The following is a 23,914-nucleotide window of genomic DNA, read 5'->3' on the forward strand; positions in this document are numbered from 1 at the left end:
AAAGTCCCTCTTTTGTTTAGAGCAGGATTTCTGCTTTAGGGTGCAGTTTTTCCTCCCCTCTATTCTTTCTTGTTTGTGAATACGTTTGCTTGGGATGCTGCATCCTGATGTAAGTAATATAATACTCTGTTTACACACCAATTTATTATTGCATGTCAAAGTAACATCCACATGAATGGCAGGATCAAGGTTTCCCAGCAGAACATTGCCCAAAGCATCACACTGCTTCTGCCAGCGTGCCTTCTTCCCATGCTGCATCTTGATGCCATCTCTTCCCTAGGTAGGCACACACGCACCCAGCCATCCACATGTTGAAAAAGTGATTCATTAGACCAGGCCACCTTCTTCCATTGCTCCATGGTCCAGTTCTGATGCTCATGCCGATGTGTAAGGATAAGAATATTTTGCTGGCAGTATCACCAGATGAAAAGAAAGTAAAAAATAAACTATTATGCAGCCACCTTTTCTAAGGACTGGGTAAGTTACAATACAGTACCTTGAAAAAGTATTCATACCCCCTGAAATTTTCCACACCAAAAACATAAATGCATATTATTAGGACTTTATGTGACAGACCAACACAAAGTGGCACATAATTGTGAAGTGGAAGGAAAATAACAAATGGTTTTAAAAATGTTTTACAAAAAAAATCTGAAAAGTGTGGCATCATTTGTATACAGTCGCCCCCCCCCCCCCCCGATCCAATACCTTTTGCTGCAATTACAGCTGCAAGTCATTTTGGGCAAGTTTCTATCAGCTGTGCACATTTAGAGTGTGACATTTTTGTCCATTCTTCCTTGCAAACTAGCTCAGGCTCTGTCATATTGGATGGAGAGTGTCTGAGCAGCAGATTTTGAAATCTTGCCACAGATTCTCAAATGGATTTAGGTCTGGACTTTGACTGGGCCATTCTAACACATGAATATGCTTTGACCTAAACCATTCCATTATAGCTCTGGCTGTATGTTTAGGGTCGTTGTCCTGCTGGAAGGTGAACCTCCACCCCAGTCTCAAGTCTTTTCCAGACTCTTATGCCCTGTACACACGTTCCGATTATCGTACGATAATCGTACAACTAAAGTTTCATAATTGTTGTATGTTACTAAAATCGAAAGCAACTCTGCGTACAAACCATCCGACTTTCTTTGTACGATTCACTGACCAAGTGTATTTTTCTTAGCTACGTAACGGAAGTGATGTATATACGTCTGACCCCTGCAGATTATTTACTGTTTCTGATCATGCGTGGTATTTGTCGATCGACTTTAGCGTACGAATACTGTACTGACGAAACGATTATCGTTCGAGAAGATGTCGTACGACAGAAGTTGTCCTGTTTGTCCTTTCGGATTTTGTTGGATCAACTGTTGTGATCGGCTGTCGAAAGCTGTGTACTAACGATCAGATTTTAGTGAGACCAGGTAAAAAGCAAGTTTTGTCGAACGATAATCGGAACGCGTGTACGGGGCATAACAGGTTTTCTTCTAAGATTGCCCTGTATTTGGCTCCATCCATCTTCCCTTCAACTCTGACCAGCTTCCTGTCCCTGCTGAAGAAAAGCATCCCCACAACATGATGCTTCCACCACCATGTTTCACGGTGGGGATGGTGTGTTCAGGGTGATGTGCAGTGTTAGTTTTCTGCTACACATAGCGTTTTGCTTTTAGGCCAAAAAGTTAAATTTTGGTCTCATCTGACCAGAGCACCTTTTTTTCATGTTTGCTGTGTCCCCCACATGGCTTCTCGCAAACTGCAAACGGGACTTTTTATGGCTTTCTTTCAACAATTGCTTTCTTCTTGCCACTCGAACATAAAGACCAGATTTGTAGACTGCATGACTAATAGTTGTCCTGTGGACAGATTCTCCCACTTGAGCTGTGGATCTCTGCAGCTCCTCCAGAGTAACTATGGGCCTCTTGGCTGCTTCTCTGATGAATGCTCTCCTTGCCCAGCCTGTCAGTTTAGGTGGACGGCCATGTCTTGGTAGGTTTGCAGCTAAGCCATACTTTTTTCATTTTCGGATGATGGATTGAACAGTGATCCATGAGAGGTTCAAAGCTTGGGATATTTTTTTATAGCCTAACCCTGCTTTAAACTTAAAATCTGATCTTGGACTTATAAAATGTGAAGACCACTCATAGCTCTGTGAACTTGTGCAAATACAGAATTTTCTCAAAAACAAACCCTGCTATGCACAGGATGGGCACACTTGTAATTTTTTTTACTAACAACCACACTAGAGTGTTCACCATATAAAACACCCTCTAGAATATGTCAAAGCCATCTGCAGATCAGTCTTTATTACTGAAGAATCATAGTTTCAGTAGATTTCACCTGAACTTGATCAGCCGTATAATACTGTGGTTTCCAATCTGGAATTCGTCCCATTCCAGGTTCCCCATTTCCAAATTTCTCACAGAATGCTCCATACTGAGGCTGGGAGTGTCCACAGCGATGCGGATCATGGAAAGCAACATAGAGAAAGAACGGCCTGTGAGAAAAAAAAAGATCAAATATTAGCTTTTATTACAAGTTACTGAATAGTGTAAAATGTGCTACACCCCAAGTTTAACCACTTAAGCCCCGGAAGATTTTACCCCCTTCCTGACCAGGGGGTATTTTGCGATTCGGCACTGCGTGACTTTAACGGACAATTGCGCGGTCGTGCGACGCTGTACCTAAACGAATTTGATGTCCTTTTTATCCCACAAACAGAGCTTTCCTTTGGTGGTATTTGATCACCTGTGCGATTTTTTGATCATGCGCTATAAACAAAAAAAGAGCGTCAATTTTGCAAAAATAACAATATTTTTCACATTTTTTTATATGAAATTCCCCCAAAAAAATTGTAAAAATCAAAATTTTTTAACATTTTCAGCCAATTTGTTTTATGCTACATATGTTTGGTAAAAAAAAAAAAAATCGCAAAAAGCGTATTTTGATTGGTTTGCGCAAAAGTTATCGCGTTTACTAACAAAGGGAAAGATTTTTGTCATTTTTGTTGTTTTTTTTTTTTTAACGCGTAATGGCGGCGATCTGCGATTTTTTTTGCGGTACTGCGACATTGGGGCGGACAGATCGGACCCTTGACTGATATTTTTGACACTTTTGGGGTTACCAGTGACATTACTACAGTAATCAGTGCTATACATATGCACTGTTACTGTAAAATGACACTGGTAGTGAAGGGGTTAACTTTATTTGAGAGGGAGGGGCTGTGTGTGTGTGTCCCTAGGGGCGTGATTCTAACTGTGATTGGCTGTGGCTTGAAGTGTAGGAACAATGATCAACGGTCCTACATAGTAGAACCGTATGATCACTGTTTCTACACAGGGGAGAATGATAGACGGCTTGTTTACACTAGCCGCCTGCCTTTCTCCCGCTGTCACGAACGATCGTGAGTGACCGGCGGACATCGGGTCCGCCGCTCACACGCGCGGGGGGGGGGGGGGTCCGTGACCGCGCGGGAGCGCGCCTCCGGCTGCGTGCGCTCGCTCCCCAGAGCCTCACAGGCTAGTGACATACCGGTACATCACTTTGCCTGTGAGGGGCTGACCGCCGCAGTATATGTACTTGCAGCGGTCGACAAGAGGTTAAAAGATCTACTCCGGTTACCACCACAGCGCGAGGGAGTTCGGGCGCCATTTTCTCTCTTCCCTTCACACTGCGCGGCCGCTCTAGACACTCACACAACAGTGCAGGCGATGAGAGACCCGCTAAAAGAAACATGAGCGACTACTCCACCGTCCCTCCACCCAACGCGGGAAACGCCGGAGGGGTCAACGATGCCTTCTTGGACGCATTGCAGAGAGCGAGACAGATTGCTGCAAAAATAGGAGGAGATACAGCACCACCACCTATGAATTCAAACGACTATAACTTTACAGGGCAGAAGAGACCATTAGATGATGGAGATCAGCCAGAGGCAAAGAAAGTAGCTCCAACAAATGACTCGTTTCCACCTGCAGGGCCTCCTATGCATCAACAACAGAGGTCTGTTCTTACTGAGGAGTACAAAGTTCCAGATGGAATGGTTGGATTCATCATTGGTAGAGGTGGTGAACAGATATCACGCATTCAGCAGGATTCTGGCTGCAAGATTCAGATTGCTCCAGATAGTGGTGGAATGCCTGACCGATCCTGCATGTTAACTGGAACCCCTGATTCTGTCCAGTCTGCAAAGAGAATGCTTGATCAAATTGTTGAAAAGGGAAGGCCCACTCCCGGATACCATGGAGATGGCCCTGGGAATGCAGTTCAGGAAATCATGATTCCGGCTGGTAAAGCTGGACTAGTCATTGGAAAAGGAGGGGAAACTATTAAACAACTTCAGGAACGTGCAGGAGTCAAGATGGTCATGATTCAGGATGGACCCCAAAACACAGGAGCAGACAAGCCATTAAGAATTACAGGAGATCCTTACAAAGTGCAGCAAGCGAAGGATATGGTGTTAGAATTAATACGTGATCAAGGAGGTTTCAGAGAGCAAAGAAATGATTGTGGCTCAAGAATAGGCGGGAATGAAGGAATTGATGTACCCATACCTCGGTTTGCTGTTGGAATTGTAATAGGCAGGAATGGTGAAATGATCAAGAGAATTCAGAGTGATGCAGGCGTCAGAATCCAGTTTAAACCAGATGATGGCTCAACTCCCGAAAGAATAGCACAGATCACAGGTCCTCCAGACAGATGTCAACATGCTGCAGAGATCATAACAGACTTACTACGCAGTGTCCAGGCCGGAAATAATGGTGGTCCTGGTCCAGGTGGCAGAGGAAGGGGTAGAGGACAAGGAAACTGGAATATGGGCCCCCCAGGTGGTCTGCAGGAATTTAACTTTGCAGTTCCCACAGTAAAAACTGGGCTCATCATTGGAAAAGGTGGTGAAACTATCAAGAACATAAGCCAACAATCGGGAGCCAAAATAGAGCTTCAGAGAAACTCTCCACCAAATTCAGATCCAAACATGAAGTTATTTACTGTCCGTGGCTCTCCACAACAGATAGACTATGCAAGGCAACTAATTGAAGAAAAAATAGGGGGCCCAGTTAATCCTTTAGGGCCCCCAGTTCCTCATGGACCTCCTGGAGGTGTGCCAGGCCCTCATGGACCTCCTGGACCCCAAGGCCCCGGTGCTCCCATGGGACCATACAACCAACAGCCATATAACCCAGGGCCCCCAGGTCCACAACCACATGGTCCCCCCGCGCCATATGCCCCCCAGGGCTGGGGCAACACATACCCACATTGGCAGCAGCCAGCTCAGCCAGTAAAGCAGGAACAGACCCCAATTCTGCAGCATGGGCAGCTTATTATGCTCACTATTACCAGCAGTAAGCACCTCAGCCACCTGCAGCTCCATCTGCTGGACCAGCTCCAACCCAAACTAATGGACAAGTGGATGCTCCACCTGCCCCTCAAGGTGGCCAAGTGGATTACACAAAAGCTTGGGAAGAGTACTACAAAAAAATGGGCCAGCAAGCCCCACCTCAAGACTACTCCAAAGCATGGGAAGAATATTACAAAAAGCAAGGCCAAACGGTTCCAGCTGCAGGTGCAGCACCACCTGCTGGCCAGCCTGATTACAGTGCTGCCTGGGCAGAATACTACAGACAACAAGCTGCATATTACGCACAGACCACGAGTCCCCAGACAATGCCACAGCACCCTCCTGCGCCTCAGGGCCAGTAATGCGAAGTGGACAGTACAGTATTTGCTTCATTGTGTTGGGGAAAACCTTTGTTAAATGTTTGGATGCAGACGCCTTGATGAAGATCTTAATTTTTTTGTTTTGGTTTAAAAAAAAATGTTTTTTGAAAAATGTACAGAAACTATCACTACTGACTGATAGGAGGCTATATTTCTGTGTAGAAATGACAAAATTGGTTTGTTTTTAGTATTAGTGTAGATGTACACATTCCAGCAAATATATTTGCAACTATTATGTGGTCAAAGAATGCTTTTGTGATAAAAATGTACTTTTTCAATGTATAACTTCATCACTTTTAAAAATGCCTGTTTTGTGCTTTACAATAAATAATATGAAACCTCCTGTGTCGGTAAAAAAAAAAAAAAAAAAAAAAAGATCTACTCCTTTCCTCATGATAATTTTCTCTAAAAATTTTTCAATTTACAAACATAAAAGGTCACTAATATGTGTAATCTTTCTTGTTTTACATGAAGTGAACATTGGTGTTGAAACCTATAATTTGTCAAAAATGGTTATTCCATCGCATGAGGTGTTATTTTATCATCATCTTAAATGACCCCTATTTCCTTCATATTACACAAAATACAGCAATTTTTTATTTTTGCAGCTCTGCCAACAATTGTCACATTCATACAGTGATCTTTTTATAACTAGACCCCTAAGTGACATCACCAAGGGCACAACCCACTGGTAGCTAGACACCAGTACTCTAGTTACTCCATCAGTGACAGGGATGAGAATTGTTGGATGACCACATGCAGATAGAGTGCCCAGACCTTATTAATTGTTGCTCTCGTTCATTAACCAAAAACCTGTTGTGTATTTTTGGAAGAGGCATTGAACCAAACGTTCTGCAATGGGGACTGTTTGTTTTAGCATGATGTCCCTGGCTCAAAAACATCATTAATGTACTGTACTGTACATGAGGCTGGTGCTATACATTTGGGTTGATATGCTAAAGGAAATAGATTGTGCACTTTGGAAGTGCAGTTGCTCCAGATGAGATGAAGCTTTCCTTTATAAGAAAAAGTACGCAATGTAAGTCTAGCCTGGTCGCACGGCTAGTATTGTTCAGACTGTTGTTTGTTATTAAAGTTCTGCAAAGACAGTGACCTTTGAATTATGGGAGATATAGTTCCGAGAGGAGCCAGGACCATAGACTGCTATGCGAAAGGACTCTTCTATCAGGGAGCAATGTGACTCACGGAGCCTGCTGGGAGTGTCTTTCTAAAGGGGGGCGGGATCAACTTTCGCTCTCTTGTCTCGAGGACAGCGTGCTGTGAAGAAGGGGAAGAGCTGCTGCGGATCGCAGAGGAGTAGGCCGGAGGCCTAGTAGTGGACACCAGAGCGGAGACGAGCTTATTGCAATCTCTTGTGGTCTTGATCATTTAACATGACCGAACCAATAGTGTCAGTTGGGTTGGAGCAGGCTCAGGGCAACCGAAGTGAAGAGGATATACCTGCATTAAGCCACTCCCCTGGGAGCAGGGCTACACAAGGCAAAAACAAACAAAAAAAACCTGCATTTTCACTTGCACACGATTGGATGGATGGACATCAGCAAAGCTCCCCCTCATTTACTAAGCTCTGGATCGACTGCAATACCAGAGTTCACAGTCTCTATTCCTTTAGTAAACCAAGCAACAATTCCTAGTGATATTCTAATTACACTACATTTTTTATTCTAGTACTGTCACCAAAATGCACTTTTTTTTCTTTTGGCCTAAATTTATGAAGAAAGAATATTTACAAAATGTTATAAAATAAAACAAAAAAAATGCTATTTTGCAAAGTTTTCGGTATTTTTTTAATTTACATAGCAAAAAAACTCAGTGATGATTAAATACTACCAAAATAAATCTCTATCAGTCTAAACAAAATGATAAAAATTTCATTTGGGTAAAGTGTTACATGCCTGAGTAATTGGCATTCAAAGTGTGGCAGTGCTGAAAGCTGAAAATTGCCCTGGACTGGAAGGGGGTGAAAGTGTCCGGGCTTGAAATGGTTAAATAATAACTTATGTTTCAAATATTTTTTTAGAATATAAAAGGTCATAGAACAGGTAGGAATATAAATAACAATAACATAATCTGGTGTCAAAGTAATACAATGGAACCGATTCTGTCTGAAACATCATCCAGAACTAAATTGAATATCTATTTGAGTGATTCTGCAGAATATAATACAATGAGCAAATATTAGCACCTTGTCTGTATAGTACATTGCTTCCATTAACCTTATTGAGGCAGCATAGCTGAGAAAGGGACAGAGTGTGGGAGGGGGAGTGGCGGGTATGGGGATGGATATATGAAAGAGAAGGAACTCCTATAGTGGGTAACCAGGTAGAGCAAGTTGGTTATATGACTTATGTATTAAAAGGGGGCAAGGATGTACAACGTATCAAGAGGGTAAGGCAGAGGTGGGGTATGCAGGGGAGGGAGGTGTCACAGCGTGGTCATTCTTCAGGAAGGTACATTAACAGGGTAACGTGAGATGGGCCGGGCAGCCAGCTGCCCCAGCGCCCCTGGGTTCTGGGAAAGGATGGGGGAGAGGTGTGGATTAATCCGTTATTACGTTGCAGGATGAAAGAGACACAAAAAGGGGTTACGATGTGAGATCTCGAGGCGACAGGAAGGAGCAGGTTGAGGTGGGGGGGGGGCAGAGCCTCCATCATGCCCAGCCTCGGGACCCGCAACCATTAGTGCGCCCCAAAGAGCCCACAGTGGGTGAGTTGCGGAAGCAGACGGATGAGAAGGAAGGATCAAAATGGCATGAAAATAAGGGAAGGGTGAACATGTGGGGGAGTGATCAAGAGACTGGGTAGCTACCAGGAACACATTCCAGGTCTCAATGTTTAGACAAAATGCACTTTTTATATATAAAATAAACAGCTACCATATTTTAACCCATGACCTCTAAAATCTTTCTTATGGTTTACATATTTTGACTTTATTAGAGGTAAGTTAATTTAGTTTAAAGGATAAGTTCACTTTTTGTACATGTTACACCCAATGTTACACACATATTCAGGGTGTAACATGTTACAAATGAATCGACACCCCCCTTCCCCACAATCTGACAGCGAGATCTTCTCCCCACCACTAGCTGTCACAATTTAAAAAAAAAAAAAAAACGGTAGTTTTGTTGAACTGTGGAGTGCTGTGGTAGTTCATTCTCTCTTCCTATAATAAAAAGTGTGCTACTCTCTTTAAATCTGCATGTGCTGGATATATCCAAACCACTAAACTAAATAAAAAATGTTTACGGTAAATAAAATGTTTGATGTAAATATTGTCAAAAATTATCATTCAAGTAAATGTGCCAAAAAATTGCCAGTGCCTGAAATTAAAGTGGAGTCCTTAACTTCCTGATGATGTCTATTTGGGAGACTAAACCTATATGGAGTAGGGGCGAGAGGTTATCTCGGGTCTCCAAGTCCATATACAGACAGCATCGGCTCCTGCCTCCAGAGCGATGGCCAGTGGTAATTTTAAAAATTACTGGCAGATGATCCCTGGGTGTCTGGGAGACACTAAATAATGTGAGTAGCTTTTTTACCTGTGGATGTGTTTGAAGAGATTTTTGCGTGATGATATCCCTCTCTGCTTTATACAAATGTGAGCCCAAAACTGGTCTGTGTAAAAAGAGACAGCATTAACCTCTTGCCGACCGTCCCACGTACACTTACTGTGGGGTGGCGGCTACTACAGGCAGTATCGCGTACCTGTACTTCTTCTGCTACTTCCGAATTTAGGGTGCGCACATGCGCTGCTGGCAACCTGCTCCTGCTGTGTCATTAGTACTGCGACAGAGCATATTTTTTGTTTTTATTTCCAGGTTTTACCATATATAAATAGCGACCAACGTATTATGTGACCATGCCCCCGATGACATCTATGATGACGAAACATGTCGGTAGGAGCCAAGTCATTTGACGTCGCCACACTTGGTAGCCGGACACTTTGTTGGTTGAAACGTTCTCTCTTCCATATTGTTTGACACTTGGATTTACATGCGATTTTATCTACATTATCTCACAAAAGTGAGTACACCCCTCATATTTTTGTAAATATTTTATTATATCTTTTCATGTGACAACACTGAAGAAATTATACTTTGCTACAATATAAAGTAGTGAGTGCACAGCTTGTACAGTGGGTACGGAAAGTATTCAGACCCCCTTAAATTTTTCACTCTTTGTTATATTGCAGCCATTTGCTAAAATCTTTTAAGTTCATTCTTCTTCCTCATGAATGTACACATAGCACCCCATACTGACAGAAAAACACAGAATTGTTGACATTGTTGCAGATTTATTAAAAAAGAAAAACTGAAATATCACATGGTCCTAAGTATTCAGACCCTTTGCTGTGACACTCATATATTTAACTCAGGTGCTTTCCATTTCTTCTGATCATCCTTGAGATGGTTCTACACCTTCATTTGAGTCCAGCTGTGTTTGATTATACTGATTGAACTTGATTAGGAAAGCCACACACCTGTCTATATAAGACCTTCCAGATCACAATGCATGTCAGAGCAAATGAGAATCATGAGGTCAAAGGAACTGCCTGAAGAGCTCAGAGACAGAATTGTGGCAAGGCACAGATCTGGCCAAGGATACAAAAAGATTTCTGCTGCACTTAAGGTTCCTAAGAGCACAGTGGCCTCCATAATCCTCAAATGGAAGATGTTTGGGACGACCAGAACCCTTCCTAGAGCTGGCCGTCCGGCCAAACTGAGCTATCGGGGGAGAAGAGCCTTGGTGAGAGAGGTAAAGAAGAACCCAAAGATCACTGTGGCTGAGCTCCAGAGATGCAGTCAGGAGATGGGAGAAAGTTGTAGAAAGTCAACCATCACTGCAGCCCTCCACCAGTCGGGGCTTTATGGCAGAGTGGCCCGACGGAAGCCTCTCCTCAGTGTAAGACACATGAAAGCCCGCATGGAGTTTGCTAAAAAACACCTGAAGGACTCCAAGATGGTGAGAAATAAGATTCTCTGGTCTGATGAGACCAAAATAGAACTTTTTGGCCTTAATTCTAAGCGGTATGTGTGGAGAAAACCAGGCACTGCTCATCACCTGTCCAATACAGTCCCAACAGTGAAGCATGGTGGTGGCAGCATCATGCTGTGGGGGTGTTTTTCAGCTGCAGGGACAGGACGACTGGTTGCAATCGAGGGAAAGATGAATGCGGCCAAGTACAGGGATATCCTAGACAAAAACCTTCTCCAGAGTGCTCTGGCCCTCAGACTGGGCCGATGGTTTACCTTCCAACAAGACAATGACCCTAAGCACACAGCTAAAATAACGAAGGAGTGGCTTCACAACAACTCCGTGACTGTTCTTGAATGGCCCAGCCAGAGCCCTGACTTAAACCCAATTGAGCATCTCTGGAGAGACCTAAAAATGGCTGTCCACCAACGTTTACCATCCAACCTGACAGAACTGGAGAGGATCTGCAAGGAGGAATGGCAGAGGATCCCCAAATCCAGGTGTGAAAGACTTGTTGCATCTTTCCCAAAAAGACTCCTGGCTGTATTAGATCAAAAGGGGGCTTCTACTAAATACTGAGCAAAGGGTCTGAATACTTAGGACCATGTGATATTTCAGTTTTTCTTTTTTAATAAATCTGCAACAATGTCAACAATTCTGTGTTTTTCTGTCAGTATGGGGTGCTATGTGTACATTCATGAGGAAGAAGAATGAACCTAAATGATTTTAGCAAATGGCTGCAATATAACAAAGAGTGAAAAATTTAAGGGGGTCTGAATACTTTCCGTACCCACTGTATAGCAGTGTCAATTTGCTGTCCCCTCAAAATAACTCAACACACAGCCATTAATGTCTAAACTGCTGGTAACAAAAGTGAGTACACCCCTAAGTGAAAATTTTAAAATTGGGCCCAAAGTGTCAATATTTTGTGTGGTCACCATTATTTTCCAGCACTGCCTTAACCCTCTTAGGCATGGAGTTCACCAGAGTTTCACATGTTGCCACTTGAGTCCTCTTCCACTCCTCCAGGACGACATCACAGAGCTGGTGGATGTTAGAGACCTTGCGCTCCTCCATCTTCCATTTAAGGATGCCCCACAGATGCTCAATAGGTTTCAGGTCTAGAGCCATGCTTGGCCAGTCCATAGCATTTACCCTCAGCTTCTTTAGCAAGGTAGTGGTCGTCTTGGAGGTGTGTTTGAGGTCATTATGTTGGAATACTGCCCTGCGGCCCAGTCTCTGAAGGGAGGGGACCGTGTTCTGTTTCAGTATGTCACAGTACATGTTGGCATTCATGATTCCCCCAAACTGTAGCTCCCCAGTGCCGGCAGCACTCATGCAGCCCCAGACCATGACACTCACCACCATCATCAGCATGATACTCATGCTTGACTGTAGGCAAGACACACTTGTGTTTGTACTCCTCACCTGGTTGCCATCACACATGCTTGACACCATCTGAACCAAATAAGTTTATCTTGGTCTCATCAGACCACAGGACATGGTTCCAGTAATCCATGTCCTTAGTCTGCTTGTCTTCAGGAAACTGTTTGCAGATTTTCTTGTGCATCATCTTTAGAAGAGGCTTCCTTCTGGGATGACAGCCATGCAGACCAATTTGATGCAACGTCTTTGGTCAATCATGGCGAGGCCTGTTCTGAGTGAAACCTGTCCTGTTAAACCACTGTATGGTCTTGGCCACTGTGCTGCAGCTCAGTTTCAAGGTCTTGGCAATCTTCTTATAGCCTAGGCCATCTTTATGTAGAGCAACCATTCTTTTCTTCAAATCCTCAGAGTGTTCTTTGCCATGAGGTGCCATTTTGAACTTTCAGTGACCAGTATGAGAGAGTGAGAGCGATAACACCAAATTTAACACACCTGCTCTCCATTCACACCTGAGACCTTATAACGCTAACGAGTCACATGACACCAGGGGGAGGGAAAATGGCTAATTGGGCCTAAATGGGACATTTTAAGTTAGTGGTGTACTTACTTTGGTTGCCATCAGTTTAGACATTAATGGCTGTGTGTTGAGTAATTTGAGGGGACAGCAAATTTACACTGTTATACAAGCTGTACACTCACTACTTTACATTGTAGCAAAGTGTCATTTCTTCAGTGTTGTCACATGAAAGATATAAAAAAATATTTAAAAAAACATGGAGGGGTGTACTCACTTTTGTGAGATACTGTATATATATATATATACACACACACACACATGTATGCACACACACACACACACACACACACACACACACACACACACACACACACTGCTCAAAAGAATTAAAGGAACACTTTGAAAACACATCAGATCTCAATGGGGAAAAATATAATGCTGGGTATCTATACTGGTATGGACTAGGTAATGTGTTAGAAATAAAAGGATGCTACATCGTTTGATGGAAATGAAAATGATCACCCTACAGAGGGCTGAATTCAAAGACACCCCAGAAATAAAAGTGAAAAAATTATGCAGCAGGCGAGTCCATTTTGCTGAAATTTCATTGCAGCAACTCAAAATGGTACTCGGTAGTTTGTATGGCCCACACGTGCTTGTATGCATGCCTGACAATGTCAGCGCATGCTACTAATGAGACCACGGATGGTGTCCTGAGGTATTTCCTCCCAGATCTGCACCAGGGCATCACTGAGCTCCTGAACAGACTAAGGTGCAACCTGGCAGCGTCCAATAGACTAAAACATAATGTCCCAGAGGTGTTCTATTGGATTTAGGTAAGGCGAGCGTGGGGGCCATTCAATTGTATCAATTCCTTTATCCTCCAGGAATTGGCTGCATACTCTTGCCACATGAGGCCAGGCATTGTCATGCACCAGGAGGTGCTGGAGGTCATTTTGTAGGGCTCTAGCAGAGCTCATCATGTTCCTCCTTGTACAAAGGTGCAGATACTGGCCTGTTGATGGGTTAAGGACCTTTTACAGTCTTTTCCAGCTCTCCTAGAGTAACTGCCTGTCTCCTGGAATCTCCTTCATGCTCTTGAGACTGTGCTGGGAGACACTGCAAAACTTCTGGCAATGGCATGTATTGGTGTTCCATCCTGGACTGCCTGTGCAACCTCTATAGGGTCCAGGTATCGCCTCATGCTACCAGTAGTGACACTGACCCCAGCCAAATGCAAAACTAGTGAAAAACATTTAGAAAAGATGAGTATGGAAAAAAACTGTCAGTGGCCTCCACCTGTAAAACCATTCATGTTTTGGAGGTCGTCTTATTGTTGCCCATTAAGTGTACCTGTTGTTAATTTCATTAACCCCAAAGCAGCTGAAACTAATTCAAAACACCCTCTGCTACTTAACTGACCAGATCAATATCCCAGGAGTTTACGTGACTTGATGCTATACTCAGATTAACCACTTAAGCCCCAGCCCTATTTCGGACACTTTTTGTTTACAAGTTAAAATCAGTATTTTTTCCTAGAAAACTACTTTGAACCCCCAAACATTATATATATTTTTTTAGCAAAGACTCTGCAGAATAAAATGTCGGTCATTGCAATATTTTTTGTCACGCGGTATTTGCGCAGCGGTCTTTAAAACACCATTTTTTTGGAAAATGTTTGAAAAATCCCATTTCACTGCATTTAAAAAATACTAAACAGTAAAGTCTGTTGTATATTGTGAAAGATGATGTCACGCCGAGTAAATAGATACCAAACATGTTACGGTTTAAAATTGCGCACACCCGGGGGATGGCGACAAACTACGGTCAATAGAGATCTCAATAGGCGACGCTTTCATTTTTTTTAAAGGTTATCAGTTTAGAGATAGAGTGTAGCTCTTTTTTTTTTTTAAATTATTGCACACGCTCTGGGGATCGCGCTGATACCTCACATGTGTGGTTTGAACAGCGATTTCATTCGCGGCCCGACTTCCGTATACGTTTTTTTTTCGTGCGCGAGCTAACGGTGACGGGGGCGGCTAAAATGTATTTATTTTATTTTTTCCTATTTATTTTATTTTTTTAACTTTATTACAGGTTTTTAAAAAAAAAAAAATCTGATTACTTTTATTGCTGTCACAAGCAATGTAAACATCCCTTGTGACAAAAATATGCAGTGACAGGTACTCTTTATGGAGGGATCGAGGGTCTAAAAGACCCTAGACCCCTCCACTACACTTTCATGTATGCAAAACGCCAAAAACGGCATTTTTGCATACAGCCGTTTTTTAAATCTGCCGCCTTTTGCAGCAGAGTAACCCGGAAGTGACGTCATGGTTGCCGCCTCTGGGTTACGTCATCGGAGACACGATCGAAGCCGGCTTAGATCGGGACTCCATCCAGCCGGCGGACGCGCCGGCTGGGTGCTCGGTCTCCCAGTGGGATGGGAGGCCCGTTCAAAGTCACGGAAGGCGGCGGGAGGAGGGGGACGTCCCTTCCCGCTCACCCGGGTAACGATCGAGCGGCTCCCGAGCTGCAGCGGTCATTACCGACGGAAAGCTGACTGTCGGCTGTTAACCACGGTACCGGGATGGTGCCTCTAGCTAGAGGCATCATCCCGGTATACCCCCGCAAAGTCTGCCGACGTATATATAGGTCAGTTTGCGGTAAGTGGTTGTAACGGATCTTAGTACCCCAGGTGGGCACATCCGCCAGACCTGTGTCTCCTGTCCTCCAAACGCACCCGCAGCCTGCAGATTAGCCATACCCAGCCCTTAACTCCTCAATCACGAGACAATCCACACAGGCGTTGAGGGTTAAACATGCAGAGCTTAAACTGTTTATTAAATTCCAAGACATACAGTTTTACCCACAGTTATGGGACACTCCCCTTAGCCTTGCCAGAGGGGGGAAGGGGACACGGAACAACCAATGGGAACTGAACATTGTACATTGAAACAGGCTACAGATAACCTAATGAGAGTATGGTAAACAGGCAGTCTCTCAATACACACCCCCCTGCGGAGAGATGTCTCCAGTCCAGACCATTGTCCATGTGTCATGAATCAACACAGTTAGACACAGAAACAAGAGAGGGGGGGGGGGGATGGGGAGAGAAGGGCTGTAGCATTATATTACATTACATTAACTCAATGCCAGCATGTCCCCAGGTCTCCAGTATCTTCTGGCCCATAGTCTGTCGGTAGGAGACTTTCAATTGACACCCCCTGCGTATCGCATATGGCAGTGTGAACTGCCAGGGGTGCGGATGCGATGCGGGAACGCGCTGCACATTCGCAGCGTTCCCGCATCGCAGAAGTGTGAACCGGGACTTAATTTATTTGAGCAGTGTGTGTGTGTGTGTGGGGGGGGGGGGTATATGTATATCCAGGAAGTGAACAGTCAGCAACTTCAGCTGCCCACAGTTAAAATGGCTGCAGCTAGACTTCAAGCTTCTCTTTTACTATAACACAGAAGAATTGGAGTATTAGAGTATTAGAATTATTACCTGCTGCTACAACAGAGACCTGACTGCAAGTCTTACTACGTATGAAACAAACTCCACTGGTTCTTGACTTTGCCTGGTCCTGCTATACCTAACTTATAAAAAAGCACAAGTCCCCAGTGGCATCTGGCAGATTGGGTGGCTGTTTATTCAGTCACGAAGCAGTGTATATCCAGCATTGCAAAATACCTTGACATGTTTTGCACCTTTAGTGTTTACTCATAAGGGCTCATTATGAGTTAACACCTTATGAATAAACAAGTGGTTGATTTACAAAAGGTAAATAGATGGTGCACTCTGCAAGTGTAGTTGTTCCAGAGCCAGCTTCCATTGTCCAATCATGTTCAAGCAAAAAACTGAATTTTTGTAAAATCTTACCTGTAAAATTCCTTTCTCTGAGTCCTCCGACAGTCGCCGCCTCTTCATATTCGTCACATATGGGGTATTAGACTTTGCTCCGAAGGAGTAGCTAGGCAACAGAATATGTTAACATTAAAGCTTTTAACATATCCCGCCCTCAAGGTGGTCCCCTCAGTCAATACCCTCCTACTTCCTGCAACCATATCTCAGTTTCAGTGGAATAGCAGTAGAGTATACAACCAAACCCCAAAAGAGGGGCGGGGGCGGCGACTGTCGGAGGACTCAGAGAAAGGAATTTTACAGGTAAGATTTTACAAAAATTCAGTTTTCTCTTACGTCCTCCGACAGTCGCCGCCTCTTCATATTCGTCACATATGGGGACGTCCCAAAGCAGTGCAAACATGAGGGGTGGGAAATGCATCCGCGCCGAAAGGCAACGCAGTCTCCGCATCAAAGAAAGGAACCTTACCAAAGGAAGTAAACCAGCTGGGCTACAGGAAAAACAAGTGCTCAACAGGAGCAACAACCCAGGAAAAGACAAATAACCAGGGGATAAAAAACGTATCCCAACAGCCAGAGGTCCCCAACAAGGGACCCTAGGGAATTGCCGCACTAAGAACCTTGCGGCCAAAGGAAGCATCCGCCGATGCCTGAACATCTACTTTGTAGAATTTTGTGAAAGTATGCACGGTCGACCAGGTCGCCGCCTTACACACCTGGGCTACAGAAGCCCCATGACGACAGGCCCAAGACGTACTCAGAGATCTAGTAGAGTGCGCCTTCACAGGCACAGGGGGAACCTTCCCCTGCAAAGCATAGGCCTGTTCAATGGTCTGCCTGATCCATTTGGCGATGGTAGAGGCCGACGCCGCCATGCCCTTCCGAGGACCCTCTGGAAGAACAAACAAGGAGTCCGTCTTTCGAAAAGACTCAGTCGATTTAAGGTAAACCCTTATCGCCCGAACAACATCCAAAGAATGTAATCTCACCTCCTTTGGATGTTTAGGCTTCGCGCACAGCGAAGGCAAGACAATATCCTCATTAAGATGGAATTCCGAAACTCGCTTCGGAAGAAAAGAAGGATTAGGTCGCAAGACCACCTTATCCAAATGAACAACCAGATACGGAGACTTGCAGGACAAAGCCGCCAGCTCCGACACTCTGCGAGCCGAAGTGATCGCAACCAAAAAGGCGACCTTTTTGGACAACATAGACAACGAGATCTCCCTGATCTGTTCAAAAGGAGCACGTTGTAACACAGATAGAACGAGATTCAAGTCCCAAGGGGGCAGAGGATCCCTCCTAGGAGGAACCAGATGCCGCACTCCCTGAACAAAAGTGCCAACCAAGGAGTTGGAAGCCACGGGACGTTGAAACAGAACGGCCAGCGCAGACACCTCACCCTTTATCGTAGCCAGCGCCAAACGCTGATCGACACCCGTTTGAAGGAAGGACAGCACTCGGGAAACCGAGTACGTGGGGGGTGAAAACCCCCTGGACTCACACCAGGCAAAATAGGCCTTTCAAGTACGGTAATAAACCTTCCCCGAGGAAGACTTCCTCGCGTTGATCAAGGTATGAACGACCTCTGGGGAGAGATCCTTCTCCTTCAGGACCTCGGTCTCAACAGCCAGGCCGTCAAAGCCAGCGACTGTAAAGCAGGATGGTATATCGGTCCTTGAGACAGGAGATCGTCTCGAAGAGGCAGACGCCACGGGCGTCGACCGCCAGATTCACGAGGTCTGCGTACCAGGACCGGCAAGGCCAGTCCGGTGCCACAAGAATCACCGTGCTGCGTTCCGAGTGTAACCTGCGAAGGAACCTGGACAGCAACTGAATCGGTGGAAACGCGTACATCAGCCTGTACTGATGCCACGGGGCCACTAACGCGTCCGACGCGTCTGCCCGAGGGTCGCGCGTCCTTGCCACGAACCTTCTCACCTTGTTGTTGAGACGAGACGCGAACAGGTCCACATCTGGAAGACCCCACTTTGCGCACAACATCTGGAAGACAGCCGGGTGGAGGGACCATTCCCCCTGATCCAGGGTCTGGCGACTCAGATAGTCCGCCTGCCAGTTCTCCACCCCCGGAATGTGAACCGCCGTTATCGCCGGGACATGAGTCTCGGCCCAAGACAGAATGTCGGCCACTTCTCGAGCCGCTCGGGCACTCCTGGTGCCCCCTTGGTGGTTGATGTAGGTCACCGCCGTGGCATTGTCCGTCTGCACCCGAACCGGGCAGCCCTGCAGCCGGTCCGTCCAGCGATGAAGACAGAGATTTATCGCACGCAATTCCAGAATGTTGATCGGAAGGGAGGACTCCCCCTCCGACCAAGTCCCCTGGGCGGACAGAACGCCCAGAACATCACCCCAGCCCGACAGGCTGGCATCCGTGGGGATTACCGTCCACGAGATAGGACGAAACGACTTGCCCCCGGACACCATCGGGGACCGGAGCCACCACAGGTCTCTTCTGGTGCGATGACTCAACGAGATTTGAAGATCCAGAGATTGAGGTTGCCCGTCCCACATGGACAGGATCTCCGCTTGGAGACCCCGCGTGTGAAACTGGGCGAAGGGAATCGCCTCGAAGGCCGAGACCATCAATCCCAGACATCTCATGCACGTCCGCAGAGACGAGTGCGGAACGTCCCTGAGGGACCTGACTTCCTCCTGAAGAGTTCTTAGTTTGTCTTCCGGCAGGAAGACCTTCGCCTGCACCGAGTCCAGAATCATTCCCAGGTAGGGAAGACGAACCGACGGACTCAGTGTCGACTTTGGAAAATTTATCGTCCAACCAAACTCCTGCAGAGTTTGCATCGTGACAGACAGGTCCTTCTCCAGACCCTGGCTGGTCGCAGACCGAACCAGAATGTCGTCCAGATACCCCAGGACAGAAATGCCCTGGGCCCTCAATAATGTCAGAACCGGTGCAAGCACCTTGGTGAAGACCCGCGGAGCCGAGGCGAGACCAAAAGGCAACGCCACGAACTGGTAGTGATCCTCCGCAATGGCAAATCGAAGGTACCTCTGGTGACCCTCGAAAATGGGGATGTGAAGATACGCATCCTTCAAATCGATGGAGGCCATGAATTCCCCCGGAACCAGGGCAGCCACCACCGACCGCAGGGATTCCATGCGGAACTTGCGAACCCGCACAGAGCGGTTCAGAGCCTTCAAGTCCAGAATTGGACGAACCTTGCCCTCCTTTCTGGGCACGGTGAACAGATTGGAATAAAACCCCCGAAATCTGTCCCGATGAGGCACCGGAACTACCACTACCTGAGCCCTCAGGTCCCGCACCGCCAGGTGCAGGTCCCGTAAACGCTCTGGAGCCAGTTGAAGATTTGAGGGAAAAAATCTGCTCTCCGGCCGAGAGAGAAACTCGATCTTGTAACCAGATCGAACGATCTCCTGAACCCATCTGTCCCGCAAGCGTCCCCCCACCCCAAAACTGGGTGAGGGCGCCCCTTCAGGCCGCACTGTTATGGGCTGCGGATCCGGATTGACCGGACTTCTGTTTTCCAGACCAGGGCTTCTTCTGAGAGCCTTGACCTTTGAACGGTTTGCCCTTGTAGTGCGACCGAAAGGCACGAAAGGACCCCTGAGGGGGCCGAAAATTAGCATGCTTCTTCCCAGAAGCCCCCTTAGCCTTGGGGAAATGGGGCAAGAGAGTGCTCTTACCTCCGGTGATCCCCTTAATCAACACATCCAAGGACTCCCCAAAAAGGCGAGACCCATCATAAGGCAGATTGGCTAAGGTCTTACGTGAAGACTGGTCCACCGACCAACATTTCAACCAAACCAGGCGGTGAGACAACACCGCCACGCCGTGCACACGTGCAGCCAACGGGACTAGGTCCAAGTCCGCATCACACAGATACATGACACCCTGGTGGATTTGATCCACCATATCCAGGGTCGCCGGCGAGGCTGAATCGGCCACTAGGACGCGCCTAAGCATCTGCGTCCAACTTGCGACCGCCTGGGCCGCCATGAGAGAGGCAAACAGAGCCTTAAGCATAGAACCCGTAACAGAATAAGTATGCCGGGCAAGAGACTCCAATCTCCTATCCGTGGCATCACGGAACACAGGGGAATCCTCTGCAGGAATCGCAGTGGATTTGTTTAAAACCGCAATTGCGTGATCCACTGGGGGTGGCACACACCACCTTTCATCAGTGGAAGGCGAGAAAGGATAACGCAGCTTGAACCTACTTGGTACAGCAAAAGGCTTTGCGCAGATTGCGCCATTGTTCCTTAACAGCGCGCTGAAAATCATCATTGCAGGGAAAAACCTGCGGCGTCCTGCGTTTTCTCTGCGTCCCATAAGCCGCCAAGGCAGCGGGGGGACACACTTCATCCTGCAAACGCAGCGTTTGTTTTATGGAAGCAATCAATTCATCCATGATTGCAAGCTCTTCAGGCGAGCCACGGGGAGAATTATCAACCCCTTCAACTTCAGCCTCCACCTCGGACCCCACTAGATCCAGGGAGGAGCGGGACCCCGATAAGGAGGCCCCCGCCATAACAGCCCCATCACCTTCACCCTCAGAATCAGAGGAAAGAGAAACTCTGGGTCTTTTAGTAGATTGAGCAGCCACCAGCATCTGCACCTGAGCAGCAAGGCCAGCCACAATAGTGGCTAAATCCCCCCCTGAGGGGGAAACAGCGGTCCCCTGGCTTTCCACCAAGGCGGTAGGAAATTTGCCCTCCTGAGAATCCATTGCCCCTATTACAAATGCCGCATAATAAAGGGTTAACTGCCCCTTTAACAAGCGCGGCGAGCGCAGCCCACCGCACCACACACAAGCACAATGAGACCCCCACAGGGACAATAAAACTGACACAGGCAATGGATAAGAAGGATATAACCTGAGGAGACCCTCGCCGCTGCTGCTGCCTCGATCGGTGTTCCTGGAGAAGAGGAAGTGATGCTGCCAGGGCGCTCTATGAAAGCCTATGGGAGGCTACAAGAAAATGGCCACCATGCATGTAGAACATGCGGCCGGAGCGAGTGTAGGCAAAATGGCGCCGTTTGGCGCCGAAACCGCCGCTCCACAGTACAGTAATGCACACATGTCATCCATGTATAAAAAAACATGTCAGATCGCCGCAGCGATCGCTGTATAGTGCCCAAACATGCCACAAAACATGCCCCACAGCACACAGCTTCTCACACTGACAAGGCTGACACACACAGTGTCACACAGCTCCCCCCCCCCCTTGCAGCCCACAGCATGCAGCCGAGTGATAGGGAGACAAACAGTGTGAACAGAGGCAGGTTACACAGTCCCAGACTGACACCCCCCCAGACAGACAGGTCCCCACATAAATACACTTACCTCACAATGGCGTGGGGGACCCGCACAGGCGAACAAGCCGCTGCACATGAGGCAGGGAGAGTCGCATACAAGACGCACAGAATGGGGGTTAAGAAACCGCACAGCGTCCAGTGAGGTAGCCACCTCACCAATCATCCCTGCATCGAACAGGGATGGGTCGTTCACTGTGCCAGGAGCGTTACCTGGCTGAACGCTCGATGGCAGGCTGGGAAGCCACTGACCCACGACCTGCGACCAGGGGGATCAGCCCGAGACCCAGCCCGCATGATCCTCTTCATCCGAAGAACTAACTAATGCTGACAAAAAGAACAGCTAAGTAAAGGTAGAGAGAAAACTCAAACAAAAAATCAAAAAAGAAGAAAGAGTCTGGGGCACAAAGCCCCAGCACAGAGAGAGCCAGCCACTCCTGACAAGCTAGACATTGAAACTGAGATATGGTTGCAGGAAGTAGGAGGTATTGACTGAGGGGACCAACCCTTGAGGGTGGGATATGTTAAAAGCTTTAATGTTAACATATTCTGTTGCCTAGCTACTCCTTCGGAGCAAAGTCTAATACCCCATATGTGACGTATATAAAGAGGCGGCGACTGTCGGAGGACGTAAGAGAAATGCTGTTTTTTTTTTCCTTTGCATGTGATTGGGTATTCTTTGCAAAGTAATGCTTTACCCCATTTACTAAACTTTGGAGCAATCGAACTTGTATTTTTGCCTTCAGTAAATTAGCCCCCAAATGTGCAAAACAAGATGTTTGTGCAACTCTGGATGTACAGTTTAATTTATTTCAGTGCGTATTTACTCAATCTTTGGGGGAGCAATACTCTCCCATCTGCACAGTAAAGCTTGCAAGCTGCAAGGAAATAATTCTCTTTAGAGAATCCCATGGTTCAGCTGTCATGCTTTTTAAGTTAAAAAATTAAATGGAGCATTAAAAAAGGAGAAGTATGGCTAAAGCTATTTTGGCTATACTTCCCCTGTAGGTCACGGGAGTGCAAATTGTTCTGCACTCATGTGACCAATTTTTAAAGCCCACTACGGTTGACGTCACTCAGTCAGTCCATGTTTGGTAAAGACCTGGACTTTACAGTCGGGATCCACCCAGATGTCTGGAACAGCCAATGGATCAGCCTCTCAGTGAGCTGGCTGAGAACTCAGTCACTGGCTCTCTGGTCAGTGGTGACTGAGAACTGAGCAATCAGTGTCTTTTGATTGCTCAGTTCTCAGTCTTCGAACTGGTAGGAGACAGATGCAGCATCAGATAGAAACTTTATCCACCTAGAAGAGTAGAAGACTCCATGCACACTGGACGTTTTTACAGTGGCTCCTAGGAGCATCTGCCATTTTTATTTTCCTGCCTCTAACTCCTCTGCATGTTAGCTTATGTATCACAGACTTTTAGCAGGAGCAACAGTTTTGGCAGCAAAAAAAATGCTTGATACGGTCTAATTGCGTTTAGCACTTCAGAGTTTTTTCATTTCAATTAGTAGAATAAATGAAAATTCTGGCCAATGAAATAAACGCCCAAACACTGATAAACTCTTAGGTGAGTTTTTAACGCTGATTTTCTCCTGTAAGGAGAAATGGTGTTTTATGATGCATGAGGCATAAATGTTTTTTTTTTATGAAACCCGAATTTCTTGTTTAATATTTTATGGACTGAATTGAAATAAAAAAAATCCACGTATAGGAACTGTGACATAAAACAATGTTTTAACTGTGTACAATGTTGAAATGAATTAAAAATGCATAGCAGGGTATGGGGACAAAACGCTGATTATCATTGTTGTGAACATTTTCTACGCTCCAAATAACTGAATTACAACTTTTTACCTTTGATCTTTGCTTTGCAGAAATTTTCTGACCAACACTTTGATCCGCGTTATGTTTCGTCCTACTTGCAGCACTGAACTGTTTTCTTCTGTGTAGGCGAAATCAAACGGATAAACAGACTCTGGCCCCACATGCTTCTTCCCAATTATTCCTGTAGAAAATAAGCACATAATTAGAAATACTGAAACAAGGCAGATATACAGTGCCTTGCGAAAGTATTCGGCCCCCTTGAACTTTTCAACCTTTTTCCACATTTCAGGCTCCAAACAAA

General features: G+C 46.1%; 2 protein-coding genes across 2 annotated transcripts in view; one reads left to right on the top strand and one right to left on the bottom strand.

Moving 5' to 3' along the window:
- SGSH (N-sulfoglucosamine sulfohydrolase) overlaps nt 1-23,914 on the bottom strand; it is a 133,846-nt gene that overhangs the window by 40,798 nt on the left and 69,134 nt on the right. The window contains exons 4-5 of the mRNA XM_082272530.1: nt 23,644-23,794; nt 2,335-2,491 (exon numbers count right to left, since the gene is read on the bottom strand). Coding sequence (XP_082128656.1) covers nt 2,335-2,491; nt 23,644-23,794 — 308 coding nt within the window. The remainder of the gene's footprint in view (nt 1-2,334; nt 2,492-23,643; nt 23,795-23,914) is intronic.
- On the top strand, nt 3,728-6,054 carry LOC309566788 (far upstream element-binding protein 1-like; the record flags this gene model as incomplete). Its single annotated transcript, XM_082272094.1, is given in 3 exon segments — nt 3,728-5,261; nt 5,264-5,334; nt 5,338-6,054. Coding segments are annotated over 3 exon segments (1,959 nt in total). The 3' UTR covers nt 5,692-6,054.

The sequence above is a fragment of the Pelophylax lessonae genome (assembly GCF_965119305.1).
Source record: "Pelophylax lessonae genome assembly, chromosome: 11".
Lineage (NCBI taxonomy): Eukaryota > Metazoa > Chordata > Amphibia > Anura > Ranidae > Pelophylax > Pelophylax lessonae.